A 24,450-nucleotide genomic window follows, 5' to 3' on the forward strand; every position below is an offset into this window, starting at 1 on the left:
AGCATTTTAATGATTAAGATTTTTTGATACAGCAAATTACTGGGTAATTAGCTGTAGACTGCTGTCTCACATAGAGTGCCACTGCTTTCCTTGCCTTGTTCTGGCACTTTGCTTGTGGTTACCTCTTCTCTCTAGAGCTTTGAGAATCATGCCTCTTTTATTTGGTATGTTTACAAAGAAGTTGCATGCCTGTCACAGTAGTGCATCCTATTGGAACTCCCAGCCTTTTTTGTTCTTTCAGGATTCATTTGCAGTTCTTTCATGGCCCCTGATGTCATCTCTAGCTGAGTATCCTCACTCTCAGCACTGCTGTGCCTTTCCCCAATGCATGCACAGTTGTTTGCTGTCACTGGGCATCTCCATGCAGCTCCATTGAACCAGGGGGCTGGAAGATTATTTGAATCTGTTCTGTTTTTCACCAGCTTTACTCATTGGAATCCCATTAGGAAATCTTTCTTGGGTTTTGTAATCTCAGCTTCTGCTTTCTCCTGCTAGATCTAACTAAACTGGAACCCCAAAGCCTTCTTAGAGGTTGATACAACTCAGGAGGGGTCCAGAGTGCATCAGTACAGGTGAAATGCCAACATTTCTGCAGCTGCCCAATGTGTCAAAGCAATAAGCTGAAAGTAAAACCTGGCTTTAATTGTCAATACTGTGTAGCAAAATACTAGAGATGTTCTCATGTGATGAGAGTGTCAGGGGGATCTTATTAGTATTTACAGATATTTCAATGGTGGGTGTCAGGAGGTTGGGGCAGCACTTTTTTCAGTGGTATCTAGTGACAGGACAAGGGATCCCATTTAAAAAGTTCCATTTAAACATAAGAAAAAACTCTTTCACTGTAAGGGTGAGGGAGCCCTGGCCCAGGCTGCCCAGGGAGGGTGTGGAGGCTCCTTCCTTGGAGGGCTTCAAGCCCCACCTGGACACGTTCCTGTGTGACCTGATCTAGGTGGGAGCTGCTTCTGCAGGGGGATTGGACTGGATGAGCAATAAAGGTCCCTTCCAACCCCTGCCATTCTGTTATTCTATGAGTGTTATTTCTGGGAGCTTTTATTTGAGTCTTAGACTTTCATCAAAGTCTGAGTGAGATGGCTTGGGCCTGGGTGAGAAGTCTCCTTCAACACAACCTTCTCACCGACCACAGGTAGTGTTTTTCATTCCTATATCAGCCTGAAACGGTGACTGCAGGTGCTGTGTAGCAATAGCACTTTGAACACTAATGGTTCCTTCATGCAGGAGCCTGAGGGTTGGCACTGAATGGTGCAGCAGCTTAAGATCCCCAGATTATAAGGAGCTGTTGTGATCTGCTTTCCTGACCTCTGTGTGAAACAAGCCCTGGTACTTTCTTGAATTCATCCCTGTTTGAGAGAGGACAGATGCTTTAGAAAGGCATCGTGTCTCAACTAAAGGAAGGGGGAGAAAACCCCATCAGTGACAGACAATACAGTGTAACCTTTGATGTAAGTGGTTAATTATACTCTGGAAATGTATGCCTAACCATTTGTCAAAGCCTGTCCAGCTCCAACTTTCCAGCCTTTGGATTTCTTTTCTTTAACTCATTAGTGAAGGTTTTCTTCGTCAGTTCTGTGCCCTCTGTGTTGCATGCTTGCAGACTGATCCAGTAACCTCTTAGCCTTCTCTTGGCTAAGCTAACAAGACAGAGCTCATGGCTTCTGGGTGTTTTGCTGTAAGTCATGTCTTCCAGCCTTTTAATAAATTCCAGCCTTCTTTTGTCCGCCCTTCCAGCAGCTTTTTCCTTGATCTCGCTTTGTTTATGTATCCTAGAGTTTAATTTGATATTCCAGATGGGAGAATGATAAAGAACAACACTGTAAACTTTTACTGCTGACAAAACTCTGCTTTAGATAGCCATTTCCAATTGGCTGATTAGTACCCATCATCACAACAGGACCTTCTCTACCTTTGATTATTTTCAGTATTGCCAAATTTGCTAGTCACAGAATCACAGAATGGTGGGGATTGGAAGGGACCTTTAGAGATCATCCAGTCCAACCCCCTGCAGAAACAGCTCCCACCTAGATCAGGTCACACAGGAACGTGTCCAGGTGGGTTTGAAGCCCTCCAAGGAAGGAGCCTCCACACCCTCCCTGGGCAGCCTGGGCCAGGGCTCCCTCACTCCAACACTGACACAGTTTGTTCTTGTGTTTCAATGGAACTGTTTGTGTTCCAGTTTCATCCCATCACCCCTTGTCCTGTTGCTGGATACCATAGAAAAGAGTGCTGCCCCAGCCTCCTGACACCCACCAGTGAGATATTTGTCACTATTAATGAGCTCCCCCCTCAGTCTCCTCTAGTCACAACTTTACACAGTAATCCTATACATCATCATCATGACTTATTTTTTCCCTAGTTGTTGAAGTTAGAGGTAAACTTCAACATTGGAACACTTACAGTAGATTGTTAAAAAGAGGAAATTCTATCATTCTCTTTATACTATTTTCACTTCATTTACCATTTTCTCCCCAAAATATTATCATTTACAAACCTTGTGTAGGCATTTTCATAGGAATTTGAACTGGGACAAGTGCTGGTCCATGCAGCCCAGAAAGAGGTTGCTGCAGCCACTCTTGTATGTGTTTTCATTTTTGTGATTATTGTGGTTTGAAAAATGCAGATGGACCAAACTTATGCTAAAAGTTAGAAGATTTCTATTCAGCAAAAGAGTCTTGAAATAGTTTTGTGTTTCCCTTGGAATACAGAGGAAAAAAGGAATTAAGATTCCTGTGACTTTGCAAAATCCAGTGTCAATGGTTTCCTTGTGTTTAGTTGTACATTAAGGGTCTTGTTGCCTGCCTGTTTTTCTCTTAGGACAGGCTCTGTTGACTTTTCACTGTTTTGGTTTTTGTCAGAAATGGAACTTTATCTCTCTCTGTTTATTTGAAATTAAATTTGTCATCATAAGAATATTGGTTAGCTGAGGTCTGTGTTCTGTAAATCCATGTTGCTGGACATAAATTCTATTACTCTCCCTTAATTCTTTTTTAATAGAGTCCTCTGTCATCTGTTGTGTGATTTTTATTTATTTACTTCTATATTTTGTTCCTGATCAATATGACCTGGAGAGGCCAGTAATTACCTCCTCATCATTTACTCTTGCAAAATGCATGGTATGGTGTTAGTTTTCATATGAGTTTTTTGGACACCTCCCCAAATATATGAAGGCATAAGGAAAATCAGTGTTTGTGGTGTAAAGTTTGAAACCAGGATGATTTCCTGATGGAGCAAACTCTTCACACTGCAGTATCCAACTTGATTCAGAGTATATGAGGATGTGAAATAGCTATTTACAGCTTTTAATTGATGGAGTAGAGATTAAACAGAGCTCAAGCCTCCTATCTAAAACCTCACAAGAGTCAGAGAATTTTGAGGATTGGAAAGGACCATCTAGTCCCTCCATGATCCCTCCAGGGATCATCCAGTGCAACCCCCTGCCAGAGCAGCACCACCTAGAGCAGGGCACACAGGAACTCATCCAGCTGGGGTTGGGATGGCTCCAGAGAAGGAGACTCCACAGCCCATCTGGGCAGCCCCTGCCAGGGCTCCCTCACCTCAACAGGGAACAACTTTGGCCTTGTGTTGCTTTGGAACCTCTTGTGTTGCAGCTTGTCCCCGTTGCCCCTTGTCCTGTCATTGGCCATCCCTGAGCACAGCCTGGCTCCAGCCTCCTCACATCCACCCTTGATGGGTTTGGAACATGACTGAGCTCAGCCCTCAGGCTCCTCTTCTCCAAGCTGCAGAGCCCCAGCTCCCTCAGCCTTTCAGCACAAGGCAGATGCTCCACTCCCTTCATCACCTCTGTGGCCCTGTGCTCAACTCTCTCCAGCAGCTCCCTGTCCTTGTGCAACTGAGAGCTCAAAACTGGACACAATATTCCAGATGTGGTCTTACTAGGGCAGAGGAGAGGGGGAGCAGAACCTCTCTCCACCTACTGCCCACAGCCCTTCTAACCCACCCCAGGATGCCATTGGCCTTCTTGGTACAAATAATGAATGAATTTAGCTGTTGCCCTATGGCCAGGCATGTTTTATTATCCAGGCTTTGTTGAGAAGTCAACCTAGAGCATGATAAAACACAACGACTTACACAACTTCATGCAAGGCTTGACCAAAGAATAGAAGCATGGATCTGGAGAGCCTCAGCAAGTGCAAGCAGAGCACTCAAACACTGCAGCAGATTTTTTCCTGCCCCATTGCAATTCAGAAGGACAGCATAGTGCAAGCTCTCATCAGATCAACGTGCTCCACAGGCTACACGTGCTGGTGTGACCTTTGGAAACTGGAGAATGGAATTAAGCCTCCAAATCCATAAATATTGCTTTTTTAATGAAACATTTCATATTAATTTTCATTTCCAAAGAGCACTTGGAGAAGGAGCACTTTGTTCTCTTGCTGTGGGTAAGGTTATATTTATTTGACATTGATGTAAATAGATGGAATGGATGGCAGAATTCGGCCCCTGAACAGAAAGTCAAAGTCCTCGTAATAGATGAATGGGATGTTGCAAACTTTACAGTCACTCATAAATCTTACTGTACATCCATATGATGAATGTTTAACAAGGTTTTTGATTGATGGCTTAGCAACTACTAATCAGATGTTATAGGGCCAGATCATGAAATCCCTGACTTTGTTGGTTAAGGAAAGCTCCTGTTGACTTTGATAGGCAGGAAAACATCTGTTTTTTCCTTTGAATTGGATTTTCAACTTCAACTTTGCTGTGGCTTTTAAGCACATCATCAAGCTACACCTCCTGACATTGAATTATGGTACTTATTAAAATCCTCAACTACTAGCACAACTGCTAGAACATCTCAATGGTGGGTGGCAGGAGGTTGGGGCAACACTTTTTTGATGGTGTCTAGCAACAGGACAAGGGGTGATGGGATGTAGCTGGAACACAAAAAGTTCCATTTCAACATAAGGACAAACTGTTTGAGTGTTTGAGTGAGGGAGCCCTGGCCCAGGCTGCCCAGGGAGGGTGTGGAGGCTCCTTCCTTGGAGGGCTTCAAGCCCCACCTGGACACATTCCTGTGTGACCTGATCTAGGTGGGAGCTGCTTCTGCAGGGGGTTGCACTGGATGAGCTCTAAAGATCCCTTCCAACCCTACCATTCTATGAACAGCAGAACAACTAGAACAAGAAGATAACTCAAACTGTTCAGATGTAGAAGCCCACGACTCTGGGTGAAGGCCAACACAAAGAGAAACGAACTTCAGGTGGGGTTTTTTTGAGGCAAGTAACAGGGAAGATTTTCAGACTGGCCCAACTGTGTTGCTTAAAAATTATAAGGGTTTTAATCTTCAAGCTGCAGCCAAATGTAGTGTGTGTTGAAGATGTCTCTCATTGTAAGTTCTCTGCTGCTTGGCTGTGCATTGTAATGGCTCAGCCACGCTTACACTTAATTACTTCCTTCTGAGGAATTTGTGTCAGTGTTCAATACGGGGCACTGGAGCAGAAAGGGCTTTGGTCTGTCTAGCACAGTTTCTGCTATGCTTGAATTTGATAACTTATACATGAACTTTGAGGATAGTTATCAAAAGCAGTTATTTTCACTGCTTTTTACAGCTTTTGACATTTCCAGAGCCTTGTGCCTCACCATCCTGCCCCACCTCTCTGCTAGTGCCATCAATTAACATTTTTCTCCTCTTTTCTCTGATCTGCAGCCTTTTCAGAACTGATCTCAATATCTTACTGCTTGACTATTCCTCCATTCCACTTTTGAACCATCGGGAATAATTCATTATGTTCCCAGCTCAAACCTCTGTTGGGCTTATTGTAATCTTGGAGCCAAGTACTGTATCACACGCTTTACATTTCCTACTCCTGGATATCAAGTGACACCAGAGCTGTGGAATCCATAACAAATAGGTTTCATCCATAATGAAAGAACAAATTGCTGTGTCTTTTCCTCTTTTTTTTTAAATTAAAAAAAACCCTTAATTAAGTCTGAGGGTTTAATTACATTTTTGTGGCGATTTTAGGGTTGTTAATTCAAGTAAGAGAAGATGAAATGCAAATATGCATTACAAACAGGTTTGGTAAATGACTGTTAAGAATTAGTGCAGTGAATATTTTTACTCTTGACAATAAAAGTGCATTTGAAAAGCTTGTGCTCAGGTAAAGTTTTAATTGAGACATTTTAGGAGTTGGAAGTTTCTTTGTTCATAGTTTTGTTTTTTTCCCAAGCTATCCTGAATTTTCTCTAATTAGGGGCATGATACAATTTGCCTAGGTGTTTATTCCTAGGTAATTTGTTTAAACATAGACAGCAGCATAGTGATGTATTCCTTTCATTACCGACAGCTCCCTTTGATGGGCTTTGACGAGCTAATTATTAAAATGGAACACATTACTGATAGCCTCCGAGTAGGTAGAATTAGCTGAAAAATAAAGAGCTGCTTTCTGAATGCACTGACAAAAGTGAATTTTGAAGGGCTTGCTTTCCATCTTCAGACACAAGGAAATTCCAAGTGAATGACTTGGAATCTGTTCCTGCTTCTGCATCACCAAGTTGCTCAAATAGCATCAAATATATCAAGCTGTAAGGATTTCACAGAGGGACCCTTGTCTCGCTAAAGGACCCTCCAACCTCTTATCAAATATATTGGGCTAGAGGAAAATCAATCCTAAACTGTGTTGGCAGAACTGTCAGCTGTGGGAATTCATACTTTCAGTGGTAAAAGCAGCATGTTTGGATTGTGGGGCTATTAAAGGACAATTTTTGTAGCTGTACCAGATTTTTTTTTCCAGCATGTGTGATCCCAAACAGATACTTGGATATTTTCTACTTCTATGTACAAATAAGTAAGCAATGCATAGGAATACATATGTGTATAGAAAATGGGATTTTGTAACTGTCATTTTTTAGCAGTTCAATATTGCTAACCTTTGTTTTTAAGAGCTGTGGTATAAAATCAGTCTGTAAAGGCCAGACAGAAACTCACCTCCCATCTCCCTGTAGCTGCTGCTGCTGCTAGAATCAGTTTTGGGGGGAGTGGGGACTTCTTCCAAGTTATTTTTGGTACCATCAAGGTTTTGTAGCAGATTGAATTGGTCAAATAATGCAAAACATGTTTTACATAGAGTCATAGAATGGTAGGGGTTGGAAGGGACCTTTAGGGATCATCTAGTCCAACGCCCCTGCAGAAGCAGGGTCACCCAAATTGGAGACATTGGCATATAAGTCAGTGGGATCACATATCTGAAAATAGAGCAGGTTTTCTGCTAATTAGAAAGCACCTACACAGCACCTAAAAATCCTAGTCATTCACAGAATCCCCAAACTGGGGGGGTTCTAAGGGCCCTGCAGAACTCCTCCAGCCCAACCCCCTGCTCCAGCAGGTTCCCCTTGCTCAGGGGGCACAGGAACGTGTCCAGGTTGGGTTGGAAACCTCCTTAAAAGGAGCCTCCACACCCTCCCTGGGCAGCCTGGGCCAGGGCTCCCTCACCATCACACTAAAATGGCTTTTCCTTACGTTTAAGTGGTCTTTTTCAGTTCCAGCTTGTGCCCATTACCCTTTGTCCTGTCACTGGCTACTACAGAACAAAGACTGGCCCCATCTTCTCAATATCTACCCTTTAGGTATTAGTATTTATAAAGTCTCTCCCCTTAGCCTTCCCCAGGCTCAACAGCCCCAGGGCTGCAGCCTTTCCTCCTCACACACATCTTGCAGCCCCTCAGCATCTCAGCAGCCCTGCACTGGCCTCTCTGCAGCACTTCCCTGGCTCTCTGCAGCTGGGCAGCCCAGCACTGGCCACAACACTCCAGAGGTGGCCTTAGTGTTTTATTTCAAGTGCTGAATTTGCCTTCCTTCTCTTGGCAGATGCTGCTGACAGAGTATCTGGATATGAAGAACACCCGGACTGCCTCGGAGCCATCGACCCAGCTGAGCTACGCCAGCTCTGGAAGAGAATTTGCAGCATTCTTTGCAAAGAAGAAACCACAAAGACCTAAAAACCCTTTGTTCAAGTAAGTGCAAGGATGATGTTAAAGCTGTGCCAAAGTCCCCTGGTCCTTCAAGTACTGCACAAAACCAGCTGCTAATCACAGTTTCAATGTGAGAGGAGGGTGAGTTTGGAGATGGAGATTTTAATGCCCAAAGCTGAAGCCTCAGTAAGATCTCTGTTAGGGATTCATTGCTGGTTTTTAAAGTGTAACTCTGCAGGTCTCACCTCGGGCCTGAGATCCCATTATAGAGCTGGTGCAAAGCACAGAGTGATACATTACGCCTGTCTTTGTCCGTGGTAAATTGAGGACCTGTTAAAGAGAGTGATAGAGGGGACTGCACAAAGAGAATTAAGATAACTGTATAATTTCTAGATAAACTTAAGCTGTTAATCCTATTGCTAACTCCTTTAATTCAGAGTTCAGCCTGGAAGGAATTAAGTGATTGGGAGGATGGATGAGAGAGAAGGAGAGAGAGGCTTAGGTGGCCCATGGAAGAAATTCGATGTGTGAGAATAAGGTATGAGGAGGAGGTGGTTTTGTTCTCGTGCCTAGATTGATGGGAGCTGTGCTGAATTCTCATCTCTTCCCTTGACTAAATGTGCTGGTCTTTCTCTTTAGTATTCCCAAAACATCTCAAGAGGCCAAACCGTGCTGTGTCAGTAATGGGGTCTCAGAGTTCAAAGCTCACGGCTTCCTCAGCTCTGCCAGTGTAACTGTGTGTGTGTTTGTGAGGGAACAGGCAGGTTTCATGGCAGGTTTGAGAGAACAGCAGAGTGTGGAGCTGTGGGGAGTACCAGCAGCTTGAGGCATTAACCTTTCAACCAACTCAGCTGCAGCAGGAGCAGTGTATCTGCTGGGTCCTCAGCACCCCTCTGCACTACAACCTGCTGCAGGGCTTGGGCTGTCTTTCACTACCCATCTCCTTTTGCCTTCTGAGGCTTTGCTCTCTGGATTGAGAAACTCCAAGGTTAAAAAAAATACAGTGGCATATTTGCTGGAGGGGGATTGATTCAAAGTGAGCTGAGGTTTTCACCCCTTATTTGCTGGAGATGGGGATCCATGGTCTGAATGTTGTTCTACTCTTCATAAAGAACCCCTTGCTTGTGATTTGAGGTAGATTCTTACATGATGGGGAGATAATACAGAAACTTCAGTGATTGGAAAGGCTGAAAATATTTGTTTCAGGCAAGTGTGTGTGGAGCTGTTCTGTGTCCTCCTCACAGATGATTTTTGGGGTGTTTGGGTGTGTTTTGGGGCTTTTTTTCAGCTAAAGCTTATTTCTTGATTATGTGGAGCTCCCTGTGCTTTGCCCCATGGGCTGAACATGAGCCAGCAGAGTATCCATCCTGGCCTATATCAAAAACAATGTGACCAGCAGAGCCAGGGAAGTGATTGTCCCCTCGTACTCAGCACTGGTGAGGCTGAGCCTCAAACACTGTGTCTAGTTCTGGGCCCCTCTCTCCAAGGAGGATATTGAGGTATTAGAATGTGTCCAGAGATAGGCAATGAAGCTGGAGAAGGGTCTAGAGAACAAGCCAGATGAGGAGTGGCTGAGGGAGCTGGGGACATTTAGCCTAGAGATCATAAGGCTGAGAGGAGGCATGAGCACTCTCTACAACTACCTGAAAAGGGGGGTTGTAGTGAGGTGGGGGTGAGTCTCTTCTCTCCAGTAACAAATGATAGAACACAAGGAAATGGGTTCAGTTGCCCCTGGGGAGGTTCAGATTGGACATTGGGAAGAACTTTTTCACTGAGAGGGTTGTTAAGCTTTGGAACAGGCTGCCCAGGGAGGTGGTGGAGTCACCATCCTTAGAGCTATTCAGCAGATGCATAGATGAGGTGCTGAGGGATGTGGTTTAGTCTGGTGATGGGCTTGGCAGTGTGAGGTGAGTGGTTGGACTCCATGATCTTAAAAGTCTTTTCCAACCATAACAATTCAATGCTTCATGTGTACCCAGTGGCTGTATTCTCATAGCACCTAAGGCCCTAGTTAGAAATGGAAGTGTTCTGTACTGTCTTCTCTCCCTCTGACAGGATGAGCTGCCCATGTAATATTCCATTATTAAAAGGTTAACTGTTGCCTGTAAACCCATGGTTATTCCCCCTTACCTTTGTTTTCCAACCCACTCATGATTGTTTGGGTTGAGAATTACCCTCCCTGGATTTACTCTGACTTGCAGATGTGTATTAGAACAAATCAGGGCTGTTCACCATTTCATATTGGGTCTCCTCTCAGGTGTACTTGGACTATTTAAGTTTGAGGAATAAGGATGCTCTGTTTCACCTGCAGCAGTTCAAGGCTATGAATTAGTTTGTCAGCAGGGAGTGAAAGTGGGTATAATTGTTTAAAGTGAAGGTGCATAACCTTCCAGGAGCAGGATGTCTCATAGCACTCATGGTCTTGTCACAGAGTCATTGCTGGCACCACAGTGACAGCAGCACTTATTGGGATCTCTGGTTATCTGTCTTCTGTCATCTGTCACCATATCTATGGAAATCTCTGTTGAAATGGGATTTCTTAGTCCACTGAGGGATGTACATGTTTGATGGAGTGTTATTCTTGTCTCCCCTCCCATCTTTTTTCTTGTCAGGCTGCAAGGCTCTTTTTTTTGCCTTTCCATAAGCCCCATCCAAATCAGAGGAACCTTCTGCTTGTCATTAGAGTCTCTGCATTTAATTCCTCACCTCAGGAGTCTCCACCTCGTGTTCTACTCACAGATGGATGCAGGTGTTTGTGCTGTGTCCTGTGATGGCTTCCTGTAAGAAAACTTCAGAAACTAGCCAAGGCAACATTCAGCTTGCCATCTTCCCACAGGCTAGATTTGTAAGATGGAAATGGAGCACTGGGGGGAAAGGAGTGGACTGTACAAGCAGCATCTAGTACTTTAGAGTCAGGCTTAGCTGTAATGATGTGTAATTCCATATAATCCAAAAATAGTTTGAAAGCTTTGCTGTGGGAGGATGAGCATAGGGAAAGGAGTTAGAGGAGGTAACTGTAAATAGGAATGTGGGGGAGGAGTGGATCAAGGAATCAGAAAAGGATGGGAAATAGGGGAGAGAAACTGGATAGCTGTGGGAAAGCAACAAGTGTGGTGAGATCCTGCAGTGAAAGCCAGTACACCTGAGTTGCTCTCTCAAGGAAGAGGCTGAGATTTGTTAGTGTAGTTTGATTTGACTCTCTGATTTTGATGCCTGGACGAGACCTCTGGACCATGATTAATATCTCACTAAAGGGAAAAAGGAGCACATAGTAAATACAGAGTCAGGAATTTACTGTTTGTTTAATTACAGCCTTAAGTGTTTGTTGTATTTTGATTGTTATTAGTTCAGTTGAAATAATATTGACACTTGTAGTCCAAGCTGAAGCAGAAAAAGCCTCATTAATATTAACAACCATAACACTTGCATGAGAAAGCTTACAAGAGCTTGCCCTTTTGTCTGGTGTGGTGCTGGTGCTTCCAGTGCCCCTCTAGACAGCTCTGAAGCTGATTCAGTCTTCCTTAACCTAAAGGAGAGGGTGAGAAGCATTTACAAGTCAACATCTTGAAGTCTTCACCTTGGGGAGTTTGATGCTTGTGAAAGGTGTCTAAGTCTTGTGTCCACTTGGGCTCTTTGAAGATGCTTTGGCCCCACTGCCTGGTCTCCAGCACTTGGTCACCAGCAGAGCTGCCCAGTGCCCAGCCTGGGCACACAAAGGGCTGGTGTTTGCTGGGCAGTGCTTGCTTGGGGCAGCAGCCCTTGGCCATGCAGAGTGACCCCACCACAGGCAGTTCAGTGACAAAGCCTTTGGCCATGTGACATTTGTGATCACAGGGACACCCCCAGTTCAGGACATGGCAAGCCCAGAGATGACTTCAATGTCAGATCAGTGCCCACTATGTAGCCCTTTACTATCACCAGCAAAAATCATGTTTATGAGGCTACAGTAGTAGGAAAATACATGTCTGCCTTTCAGAGAGGTCCTTGTGGAGCCTCAGAGCCATACAATAAACACATAATAATGTATTGCTCCCTAGTTCCCACGAGAGTGTGGAGTTTTGATTTTTCTGTATAGGACAGTCAGGAATGTAGGTGGTGCTGGCCTATGGCTTTGGTGTGGGTTATGCCTGGTTTTGGATCCGTTGCTACTTAAATCCCTGGGTGCTCTCAGGTGAAACAGCACATGGGGAGCATCTCTGCTTTGCAGGTGGTCTGTGTGGCTACTGGCAGAGCTGTGTTTATCAGGGGTGGTACAACGTGGTGCATCACTGATGGAGTTTTATAACCAAAATGTGCTTTTTGTCTGCCTCCATAATTTGGCTTCAACATGCAGGGAAAGCCCTTTTTCTTTTAGATCTGACTGGTGCTTACAAGGATGCTTCTATGGATGGCTAACTGATTGGATTTATGTTTTAATTACAGGTTTGAGTCCTCCTCCCATGCTATTAGCATGAGTGCCTATTTGCGTGAGCAGAGGAGGGAACTGTACAGCAGAAGTGGAGAACTTCAAGGTGAGGAAATAGATAATGTGCTAGTTTGGATAATTCCCTTTTGCAGGAGCTTGAATATCCTGTCTGTGCTATGTCATGGTGTTAATACCTCTCTGCTTTGCCACACAAGCTCTCTGAATCTCCACAGTTTTCAAGCTCTATTTATTCTTCCAATGTTGCAAAGCAGCAGGGTTTCTCCTCATTCCCTCTGCATTTGCACCTAGAGGTCAAGGTCTTAAAAGGTACTGGAAATGCAAACAAAGTCACCATGAGCACTACTTTTTGGATACTTGGAGCTAATATCTGCTTCCTTATTTGTGGTTTATTGTCTTAAGTCATATGATGAATGTGATGCATTCCTTGGATCGCTTTGGGAGTTAAGCTCAGCCGCCTCATATTTGAAGCCTCAAGTTTCTGTCGTGGGCAGTTGGCTTTTGTGCAACACTTAAAGAGGAAGAGTTACACAGTGGTTAAAAAAAAAAAGGTAAATTTGAAGATTTAGACTCCTCTTGGTGGTTTACATTGCTTGTGGCAAGTGCTGTAGATAAACAGGGAGGTGCTATATCCCGTGAGTGTGGCATCATTTCATGGTGTTTTCCTGAATGGTTTAATTCACAGATGTGTTGGTTTGGGGAGCAAGGGAAGTTCTTAAGGCTGTTGTGATAATGTATAGCAAGACTGAGTTCTTTTGTATCATCTGTGCTAGTTTCTTACTGAGCTAATCATCACAATAAATAACACATCTTCTTCAGTGATGGACAAGAGTGGAAGTTCTCCTTGAAACCTTACCCATGGTCATTTTCACTTGGCTTTTAATTGAGGATGTTTTTTAATCTACAAGGGAATTTTTTGATGACTTTGTGTTTCCTCCCTCCTTTTGTAACTTGTCTTCAGTGACAAGTTAAACCCACAACAGTGTGAGAAGAATCCTTGTAAGACAGTGTTCTTCTGGACAGGTGGCTTCACTTGGGTGACTCTACAAGGGTGATCTTAGTGATTATGAGTAAGGATATATGATTATTCACTCTATGATGAATCTTCAGATACTTCTGGATGGACCGTGGAGGAAGAATCTGAGATCAAGATGTACTGAAGTTGACAGATGTCCACAGTATGATCTAATAGCATGTAGGAGTAAATAAAGTGAAGATACTGATCTTTCATTGTATCACCATCTAAGCACACTTGGAAGTTGTTCAGCTTACAGCTCTTTATCTTTTGACACTCAGGAGTTCTCACCTTCAAAATCTGTCCAGTGTTCTTGTACTCAGGATTAACTGAAAGAAGTTACCCAGTTTGGTAGGATATTGTAAAGTGTGAGCTGTTACATTGCACCATCACTTGTACCAGTGAGCAGTAGGATTTAAGTAGTTACTTCTCAAGAGTAAACAACTCTGTCCTCTTCCAGGTACCCTGTGACCAAGATCTGGGTGTTTTTGTGATTGCTGCAGTTAGGCTGAGCCAAGGGTTTGGTTTTAAATTGCTCCTTTCCTGGATTCAGAACTTGGGCACAACCAGATTTCATGAAAGACAAATCTTGAGGCACCATTTGTCATGAGCATTTTCAAGAGAGGAGGATGCAAGAGAGCTGTTCAGGCTTCGGGCTGCCGAGCTAGCACGGGGCTGGAAGGAACAAAGCCCACGAGCTGACAAAGAAGTAAAGGACAAAATGTAGGAATTAGTGTGGATAGGGACAAGATGATACTGCCCTTTCTGGGTGAATTGGAAGAGCTTGAATGTGATGCAATAGGTGACAAAAAGTCAATGTAGGGAGTTAAGAGGGACAATAGATGAGATGACTTTGCTGAGAAATCTTTGCAGTTGAACCATCAAGAAAAGTTTCCCTTTGAACTTTATGTTAAAAATGTACTGGCCTCTTTTTCTATTATAAGCTGCTGTTCCCTTTTAGGTAGCTCATTAATCTTCCTGAATCCCAGACCACAGCAAGATCTGCATTTTGATTCTTTCCTTCTTTTTTTTTAACTCCCTTTTTAAAGAGAAATACAATTTAATTGTTCAATCAGGTTACTGGAAGGCAGGCATGTGACACTCTCTCTTCTGTGAATGCCACACAGTTTCTCTTCCTGACAGCCTTATCCACAGGGATGGTTTTTCATTGGCAGCAGGGGGAGGGTGGCTTGTTAGGAAATCTTTTTTCCTGAAAAGACCTTCAAAGAAACATATGCATTAAAAAAAAAAAGGAGAACTTATAAAAGTTTTTGGCTCATGCCAACTTTTTGATATGAGAATGTAATTTAAATAGCCATAAAATGTGTGAAGATCAGAGTGATGCTTTGTCATTAACCTCTTTCATTTGGGCTGAAATAGTGCAGTGCATAAGGCTCACATTATCCCTCAGTGGGAGAAAGGGACCTGCTGCAAGTAATTTGGAAATGGAATTCTTGTGTCTTATACTGTTGAAGTCAGAGGGAGGAGGAAGACTTAGGTCATGTGTTTTTCCCCTTGAAGTTGGACACACAAGTTGTTTGAGAGTTGTCATTAAAAAGAGGGAGGGGAGGGCAAGTACATAACTAAAGTATCCCCTTCTGGACTGACACAGATGTGATTCCCCAGGTTGTTGTCAGATGTACAATGTCAGAGGTAATTTCTTCTGTGTAAAACAAGCTTCTCATTTCTATATTTCCCCTAGACCCCTTGGCCATGTGCTGGCTGAGGAATTGATGTTTTCCTTGTTGGAGCCCTCATGCTATTAAAGATGATGTTTTTATGGACCATCTTAATTTATGTGGGTACATTTTATAACGAAGTTTAATCCATGAGCAGCTGAGGGAAGCTTTATCCTCTCAGGTGTGTCCTTTTCTCCCTTAAAATTTTTCCTTCATCAGCCACACTTCCCACCATGTCTCTCAACCTGCTTCATCCCCCTCATTTCTGTCTTCCTGGGACCAGCCAGTGCCTGCCTATGTCTCCAAACCTCTCAATATGCAAAAATTAGTGTGGACCGTGGCTGGATCAAGCAAGGCACCTACAGAGCAAATAGCCTCAAGCTTTGGAAGCAAGTGTGCAAGTTTCTGCCCAGCTGAAAGGTCCAACACTGCAAACACATCCTCGGTGCAGCCTTTCCTTCTGTGGAGCCACACGTTCATCCTGCTTTTGTTGGCACGTCTGTCTGTTCTCACAAAGCCTCTAAGAATTTACTGCCTTGAAGATCTATGTCTCTGCCACGTTTGGCAGAAATTGGCTCACCAGCTCAATTGTTGTGAGGATGGGACAGACAGAAGATCAGATAACTCTTATTTCCATCAGAGACAGGGCTGAAATGTTGCTGTATTTCACCACAGAGGTGGCTGCTTGTCACTGGCTGGTGGAATGAATCCCACACGTGCACCTTATTTCATTCCACTGCTGCCTTCCATTGCCAATGATTTCTTGGGAGGAAAAGAAACACATTTCTTCTTGCTGCTGAGGGATGTCAAGGACTGTAGGAAGAGACAGTAGGAGGGTGTCACTGGGGCTGCAGAGTAAGGCAGAAGCCAGTCTGCAGGGGCCTTGAGGGTTTTTATTTCTTTAAATGGAGCAAAACTCATCCTTGGCAAACATGATTTCAAGCAAAACTAAAGACCAAGGCTATTCTGGATTGTACCTACACATCTCTGGGCTTCTGATTACATAGTCTGGTAATGTATTTAAATTCACCAACCTAGGTTTTAAATTCATGGTACTGAGCATGGTACATTGATAATTTCTGCCTTGTATATACCCAAAATAATTCATTTTCACATGATCAAACAGCCTTCACCAGCACAGTTTCCTTGCACAAGTGCCCTGAAGTTTGTCTTCTAGGGGTTTACCTGTCTACATTTTGTGTGGCTCAGGCAAAGGGGCAATGACAGAAGCTGGATTTTAGGGATGCCTGTCAACAAAAAAGTAAAAAGGAGGAAAAATAACCCAAATGCAAGCCAGCAACAGAAGGAGAAAGAGCCACAGCTGAACATGGAAAGCTCAGAGGATGTTAATCTCATTTCAGAAGGTGCCTTGACCAATTTTAGAGTTGCACAGAGGGAGCTGCTGAGGTTCCCCCAGGGCAAGGGCAGAGTCCTGCAGCTGGGGAGGAACAAGCCCATGAGCAGCACAGGCTGGGGGGGAGCTGCTGGAGAGCAGCTCTGGCAGAGGGAGCTGGCAGTGCTGGGGGGCAGCAGCTCCCCATGAGCAGCAGCCTGGGCTGGGGGGCAAGAAGCCAATGGCATGCTGGGGGCATCCAGCAGAGTGTGGGCAGCAGGGGGAGGGAGGTTGTGCTGCCCCTGTGCTCTGCCCCATGTGCTGAGGCCTCATGTGCAGGGCTGTGGCCAGTGCTGGGCTGCCCAGCTGCAGAGAGCCAGGGAAGTGCTGCAGAGAGGCCAGTGCAGGGCTGCTGAGATGCTGAGGGGCTGCAAGATGTGTGTGAGGAGGAAAGGCTGCAGCCCTGGGGCTGTTGAGCCTGGGGAACAGAAGCCTGAGCTCAGGGGGATCTCGTTAACAAAAGTATTTAAAAGGTTTTGACAAGAGGATGGGGCAGCACTTTTTTCTGTTGTCTCCAGTGCCAGACCAAGGGGTGATGGGCACAAGATGGAACACAGGCAGTGCCCCTGGCCCAGGAGCAGAAGCTCCCTTGGTGCTGAGGGGAGGGAGCCCAGGCTGCCCAGGGAGGGTGTGGAGGCTCTTTCTCAGGAGGTTTCTGGACCCACCTGGACACATTCCTGTGCCCCCTGAGCAAGGGAAACCTGCTTTAGCAGAGGCTTGGGCTGGATGAGCTCTAAAGATCCCTTTCAACCCCACCATGCTGTGATTCTGTGATCTGAGCTGAGGATCCTCCTCACTCATGGATAGCCTCACGTGTGCAGGTTTTGGAAGATCTGAGGCAGGAGAGCTCCAAGAGTATGAAGATGTCTCTCCAGCAGCCATAATCCTTGCTGCACCCTGGCTGATGATTTCTACCTTGGCATTACTTTATGAAAGGTAGTGTCAGTTATAGACTCCTTTTAGATACATCAGGTATTGTTTATGAGTCCTGTGGCCATAGGGAATTGATGTAGCTGTATATTGTGCTCATGGTAACCATGGCCTCGGTTGAGTTTATCAGTAAAAATGAGAAAAGACTTCTTTTTATACGCTGTGAAAGTCTGAAGAGCCTCGAGGGTGCTGATCAGCATGGAAAACAGCATCTGTCTTCTCCGTTATCTGAGCGTGTACAGGCCCTGGCAGTTCAGAAGAAGGTCAGCTTTGCTGGTGGTGTATATCTGGGCCCTTTTTAAGAATGAAAGGTTAAGTGCTCCCGAGCTGCTGTTGTTCCTGTGGATGTTAATGGGCTCCACAGCTGCTCAGCACGTCTTAGAACTTGGGCTTGTTATTTCTTTCACCGTGGAAACTCAGTGCACTTCAGCTTTAATTAAACATCTCAGTGTCTTTGCAGAGTAGGGTTTTATTTTGATAGTATAACAGAATCTTAATGGTTGGAAGGGAGCTGGAGAGATCATCCAGTGCAACCCCCTCCAGAGCAGCACCACCTAGAGCAGGGCACACAGGAACTCATCCAGCTGGGGTTGGGATGGCTCCAGAGAAGGAGACTCCACAGCCCATCTGGGCAGCCCCTGCCAGGGCTCCCTCACCTCAACAGGGAAGACATTCCTTGTATTTCTTTGGAATCTCTTCTGTTGCAGTTTGTCCCTGTTGTCTCTTTTCCTATACCTGAGCACAGCCTGGCTCCAGCCTCCTCACACCCACCTTTGATGGGTTTGGAACATGACTGAGCTCAGCCCTCAGGCTCCTCTTCTCCAAGCTGCAGAGCCCCAGCTCCCTCAGCCTTTCAGCACAAGGCAGATGCTCCACTCCCTTCAGCATCTTGCTGGCCCTGAACTCTCTCTCCCTGTTCTTCTGGAACTGAGGGGCCCAGAACTGGACACAATTCTTTGTTGTTGTTGGCCAAGTGATAAATAGAACCAAACATCCCTCCAGGACAGATTTAAAATTGGAGTGTGAGTGTGGGTTGCTCACTGTTCATCTCTTCCTGGTCCAAGCCTGAAAATTTCCCACCATAAGGTTTTAAATAATTAAGGAAATCAAACAGCAACTCTGCTAATTAAGATTTTGACGCCAAGAAATAGCTTTGGAGGCAAATGGTATCTGATATGACAAGGGCACAATGTAAGGCCAGGGCTGGGGAAAATGCAGTTATTTGTAGGTGCCTTGTTCCATTTGGATTCACCAAAGGGCTGCTGGAGGGAGCCAGCTGTGTTTGCTTGTGACAGAAACGAATCTTGACACTTTGGATAATGAAAATTCGGTTCAACACCTTTTAGAGATGTGTATGATAATATGTTGTCAGTCAGAGGCAATGAGGAGGAGGGGGAAAGCAATATAATTCTTGTCTGGTTAAAGGAGATGTTGTGACAATTGGACAGTCTTGGTTAAAAATACCTTTTAGATAAGGATGGGGAATAAACCAGTTGAAGAATCAGCAAGTTGCTTGGGGAAAGGAGGGGGAAAGGATTTGATGTGATGAACCTCCTGTCACGCAGCTGCTTTTGTCTCCCCGTGATGTGCAGGATCACTTTGAGCTTGAGGGGTGGGATGGGGGGAAAGAGAAGGGAGAGAATTGCTTTTTTTGTGGGTTGTCAGTATTAATGCAATCATCCAGTTCAGACCTTGTAAGCCCACTTATGATTTCCTCTGCGTGTGTGTTGTGTGGTTTAGCGGATTAGCTGCACTGTCTCTTCAAAGGCTATCCAATCAAGGAGGGGTTATTAAAACCAGGGCGCTTTATGACTGAGAATTAATTAGAGCAGCATTTTCATGCAAAACATCCAATTTTTTGATTAGCAATGGAGCAGGGCCGCAATTAACACTCTAGGAAGCTTAAATTTCCAGCATTTTGATTCTCAGGAAATGAGATTATCAAACTGGGGTCAGGCACTTGACAGCAAAAGGGGGATTATGTGTAAGAAAATAATTTGTTGCTTGATTTTTGCCTCCAAGATTGTTATTAAAGCCACTGTGAATTCAGAGGGAGGCAAAAAGAGGAGGGAAGATGCCTAAAAATGGAAGCAGGAGAGACCCTCTTGCTTTTTCAGTGCCCTCCTTGCTGTGTGAAGAGCTTTCCTTGTGCTGGAGTTAGTGAGAGCACTCTTTGCACCAATAGGTTTTCATTGCTTTCATGAGGTTAGTCTGCCTTTTCCCATCCATGCTTTGAGAGAATCCTGCAGTGCTTTCTTTAAACATTCAAAATATTTGTATCCAGGGTTAGAAGGTAGTGCAATCATCTTTAATAGACATCACTTGTTCTCACAGAATCTCAAGGGCTGGAAGGTACCTTGAGAGATCACCCAGTGCAACCCCCCTGCCAGAGCAGCACCACCTAGAGCAGGGCACACAGGAACTCATCCAGCTGGGGTTGGGATGGCTCCAGAGAAGGAGACTCCACAGCCCATCTGGGCAGCCCCTGCCAGTGCTCCCTCACCTCAACAGGGAACAACTTTGGCCTTGTGTTGCTTTGGAACCTCTTCTGTTGCAGCTTGTGCCCATTGCCCCTTGTCCTGTCACTGCCCATCCCTGAGCACAGCCTGGCTCCAGCCTCCTCACACCCACCCTTGATGGGTTTGGAACATGACTGAGCTCAGCCCTCAGGCTCCTCTTCTCCAAGCTGCAGAGCCCCAGCTCCCTCAGCCTTTTATCACAAGAGAGATGCTCCACTGCATCATCTTTGTGGCTTGTTTTAAGTGTGACATGTTTTTTAAACAGGTTTTCTTTTGATCCATTGCTGGTGTCTGAGGATATTTATTAGAAGCTGCCCTTGGCCAACCATCAGGATCTGTGGGAAAGGAACAGGACACCTCTTCCTTCTAGCGAACATGTAAGGGGTTGGGGGGTTTACATCTCCCACTCAATTCTTCTCACAGCGATATATGGTGTTGGAAGTCAGATTTGGGCTGTGAAATGTCCTCTTCAGCTTGTGTGTGGGACTTGGAGCAGGCTAAGGCAGCATGAGTCAGTTTTGATTGCTGATGGATACTCACTGACTACGGCAAGCTCAGGGGGTGCCAGTGAGAATCTCCTCAAGGGACCAGGAAGTCAGCCCTCATCCACTCACTCTTTAAAATGACCATGTAGTTCTTACTACTAAAGACTTAGTAACTAAATAGTTGATGAAAGCATATATTGTGAAGTTAACTGTTGCTGGCAGCCACATTAACCATGTTCTTGATCCTGGGTCTCACCTGGCAGTGCCCGCAGCCATCGCATCCTTTTCAGCAGCAGTCATGTTATTAAAGCAGCTCACTCTTAGCTTGCACTTTCAACTTGTCTTCACAGGTTGGGCTTTATGCTTGCTTGACAGCACATCTCAGTTGTGCTTTGCTGTGACCTTGACAATGGTCTTCAACTTTTGACCATGACAATCTTCAGCATTTTGTTTTGGGTCTCTGTTCAGGGCTTGTAGATAAATCCTTGGTCTTGACTTCAAGCTCCTATCGCTTTGGTCTTTGGCCTCATACATTTGAGAGCCAAAGGACTTGTAGTAATTTACTCTGCAGATTGTCAGATGCCACGTGGTCTCTTTCCTAATATGAAAAATAGGGCATCAAGGTGTTGTATCAGTAGAGGAGCTTCTCAGAGAGTCACAGATGATGGAATCAGTGATGAATTGCTTTATCAGCTTAGCTTATCTACTTTCATGACTTTCCTACTAGTGCTAAGATTTCCCCTCCCTTATCTATATGACAAAGTACATTGAAAAAAGTGCCCATTTCCTAGAATAATCCCTCAAATGCAAACTTCAGTCTTATCAATATTACTGGGAGGCTGCTCTGACTTGGTCTGGTTTGTGTTGTGTTGTTACACTTCTCTGCAGTGAGACTCTCAGCTTTTCTGGGACTCTGTTTGGAAAGCAATCATTTATTTTTCTAGGTACTTATTTACAGCTTCTTTTCAGCTTTTGAGTTTCAGATTACTAAAGGATTGGAGGGCTTTGTGGTGACTTTCCAAAGACGTTGTGGAATTATCTTGTATTACACAGATTAAAACAGAACAGGTGGGAAATGATTATGCCTGTGAAAGATAAGATCCTGTTTTGTATCAATTCCTGGAGGTTTTTTTTCAGGAGAACTAGGCTTCTGGAAGTACTGAGCCATCTCAGCTTGATTTAGTGAGATGTGCAAGTCCAGATCAGTCTGTATGGTTTTGTATGTTTAATGTCTAATTGGGTATAGCTTAACCCAAATCAACATTAAGTGATCCGAATTGGAAGGTGAGTAAAGCATCTCTCTGATGTGATTTATCTGAATTGGAGAGTATCTTCTCTCCTTTTTTTTTTTCCCCTTGTATTATCCAATACACAGCTCTCTGGGCAAGTCTGTGCCAGGCAGTGGAGTGTGCTATGTCAGTGTGTAAGATGTGTCCCAAGCTGGAACAGATAAATCACTCTTTGCTTTTCTGAAGGACAGTGGAAACATTTCATCAGTACAGCCAGCAATAAAATAACTATGCTACACTTGAACAGGTACTCTTCTTAACAGTGATCTGAAATAATATGCTCTTCCTTTCTCTCTGTATGAGCGCTTCACACTCTCCTGGAATTTGTACTTTTGTGTTAAGTTCAGTAGTAAACGGTTTACTTTAAACCATTCTGTCTTGCTGTTTAGGATCAGGATTCTCTCAGTTTGGTATGAGCATGTCTGCTTTCTGACAGTCTACTCTGCTTTGAGGAATATTCGTTGCTGCACTGGTGGAAGTGGGCTGCAACAACCTGAAAGAGTGAAAAAGGGATCTGTGGATATTACTGCCGTTGTCGCTTCTACAGTGTTAATCATCTGAAGCCAAAGTTCTGTTACTGATCTCTGTATTTCCTTGGGACATTATTTACTGCAGAGCCATTTCCTTGACTTGTTCAAGGAGTGATTTTTAGGTTGCTCCTGTGTTGGGTTTTTGTTTGCTAGCAGGTTATTCCAGTGTGCCTTGGGTACTCCAGATGTAGATTCCTACACTTGCCTTCTGTTACTGTTAACGATGATAACTTAAAGCCATTTGAATTGGGGTTTGGCAATAGCCAAGTGCTAAGAAACAGCATGGAGCTAGGCTGTAAAATGAAGAATAAAAGTCTCCAGTGGGATGGTGAGTAAGCTGAATATAATTAACTGTGTCAGAATTCAATCCAGTGAGGGTTAGACAGATAATCTTGTTCTTTCGAGCTCTTTACCACCCAGATTAGCCAAGACTGCAAGATGTGTCTTTCAAGAGGATGTATGTTTTTTGAAAGAGATTTACACAATATGTGTACTTACCAAATCACAGAATGGTAGGGGCTGAAAGGGACTTTTAGAGGTCATCTAGTCCAACCCCCTGCCAAAGCATGTCCCACCTAGTTCAGGTCCCACAGGAACGTGTCCAGGCAGCTCTTGAAAATCTCACAAGACAGAGCCTCCACACCCTCCCTGGGCAGCCTGGGCCAGGGCTCCCTCACCCTCACACTGGAAGAGTTTTTCCTTATGTTTAAACGGAACTTTTTGTGTTCCAGATTCATCCCATCACCCCTTGTCTGGACATAACAGAAAAAAGTGCTGCCCCAGCCTCCTGACACCCACCAGTGAGATATTTGTCACTATTCATGAGCTCCCCCCTCAGTCTCCTCTTCTCCAGACTAAACAGCCCCAGGTCCCACAGCCTTTCCTCAGCAGGAAGATGCTCCAGTCCCCTCAGCATCTTGGTGGCCCTGCACTGGCCTCTCTCCAGCACTTCTCTGTCCCTCTTGAGCTGAGGAGCCCAGAACTGGACACAGGACTCCAGATGAGGCCTCAGCAGGACAGAAGAGAGAAGGAAAACCTCCCTCAACCTGCTAGACAGTCCTACTAGAATGATTAATTGCTGTGGCATTGTATATCTCTTGTTCTTATCTGCCCTGTTCAAGGGTGTAGAGTCCTAAAGATGCTCTTTGGAGCTTATGTTTCATATTGAACTCTTGCTGTCCTTTGGATTTTTCAGCAGGTTCATGTTTCTTTTCTTACTGATGTATTTTTTTTAATGTGGGTCAAGTTCCTGTTTCCTTGTCTGTAACTTCTTTTGTTTTCACTCACTTAATTGGCAAGACCATGGATAACTGCTGAAACCTTGCTTTTGTTGCTCCTGTTTGATAGAGGAGCTAATCCTGATGCATCTATTGAGACTGAGCTCTCTTCTTGCCTCTCTGCAAGTTTTATACCCTTCAAGCTTGAGACATCTCCAGAAATCAGTTATCAGAGAGTATGGCAAATTCACATACCTTAAGGGTGAGCATGGGGGAAGTAGCTGTTGCTCTTCACCTGTTCAGTGGGTGAAGAAGTGTTTAATCTCTGGCCCTGTCATTCCAATGCCTCTAATCTGTATTTTGAAGTCCATTAAAAATGCGAATCCATTGTCTTCAAGTAGCATTAAAAAAAGCACCAGGGACAGCTGTATTAGCATTTGGATTTTCTCCTCTGGCTTTGACTGATGGATATGTACATTTTTTTTTTTACACTGAAGAGTTTTTTATCTTGATAACATGTAAATGCAACTTTACAGTGACAGAGTAGTGGGCAGCTTGAGAAAGCCCTGCTTTCAAGTAGGGTTAAAGCCATTTAGGTGAGCATGAATTAACATTTCCCTTGTCTTGTAAAGGTCACCTTTTAATTGAGATTCACCACCCTCAGTCCAAAGCCCTGGTTCGAGGAGACCTCTCTTGGAAGAGAAGGCACAAATTGGCAGCATAATCTCATCAGAGGCTCAGGTTATATGGTAATAAATCATTCAATTTGAAGCGAACGCAACCGCCACGGAGCATAAAACACTCCAGATGCTTTGAAGACTTTGGTGGCTTAGAGTTGGAATAACAGTTGGAGGATCTGTAGGTGTCTTTGAGATTTTCCTAAGGAAAAAAAAAAGCATTAAAGGACTAAAACAATTGCCCATATGATTAACTGCTATGGGTTTTGTCTGACATATGAATCGAAGGTGTGGCATTGCTCTCCTGTAGATCTGTGTATGAGATGTCAGAAACTAGTGCATAAAA

The 24,450-nt window shown here is 44.4% G+C and overlaps 1 protein-coding gene across 1 annotated transcript in view; it reads left to right on the forward strand.

Annotated features, from left to right (window-relative positions):
• EXOC4 (exocyst complex component 4) overlaps positions 1 to 24,450 on the forward strand; it is a 457,325-nt gene that overhangs the window by 112,553 nt on the left and 320,322 nt on the right. Inside the window, exons 8-9 of the mRNA XM_062020282.1 lie at positions 7,844 to 7,989; positions 12,370 to 12,458. Of these exons, the coding sequence (XP_061876266.1) occupies positions 7,844 to 7,989; positions 12,370 to 12,458 (235 nt within the window). The remainder of the gene's footprint in view (positions 1 to 7,843; positions 7,990 to 12,369; positions 12,459 to 24,450) is intronic.

Source organism: Colius striatus, chromosome 1 (genome assembly GCF_028858725.1).
Source record: "Colius striatus isolate bColStr4 chromosome 1, bColStr4.1.hap1, whole genome shotgun sequence".
Classification (NCBI taxonomy): domain Eukaryota; kingdom Metazoa; phylum Chordata; class Aves; order Coliiformes; family Coliidae; genus Colius; species Colius striatus.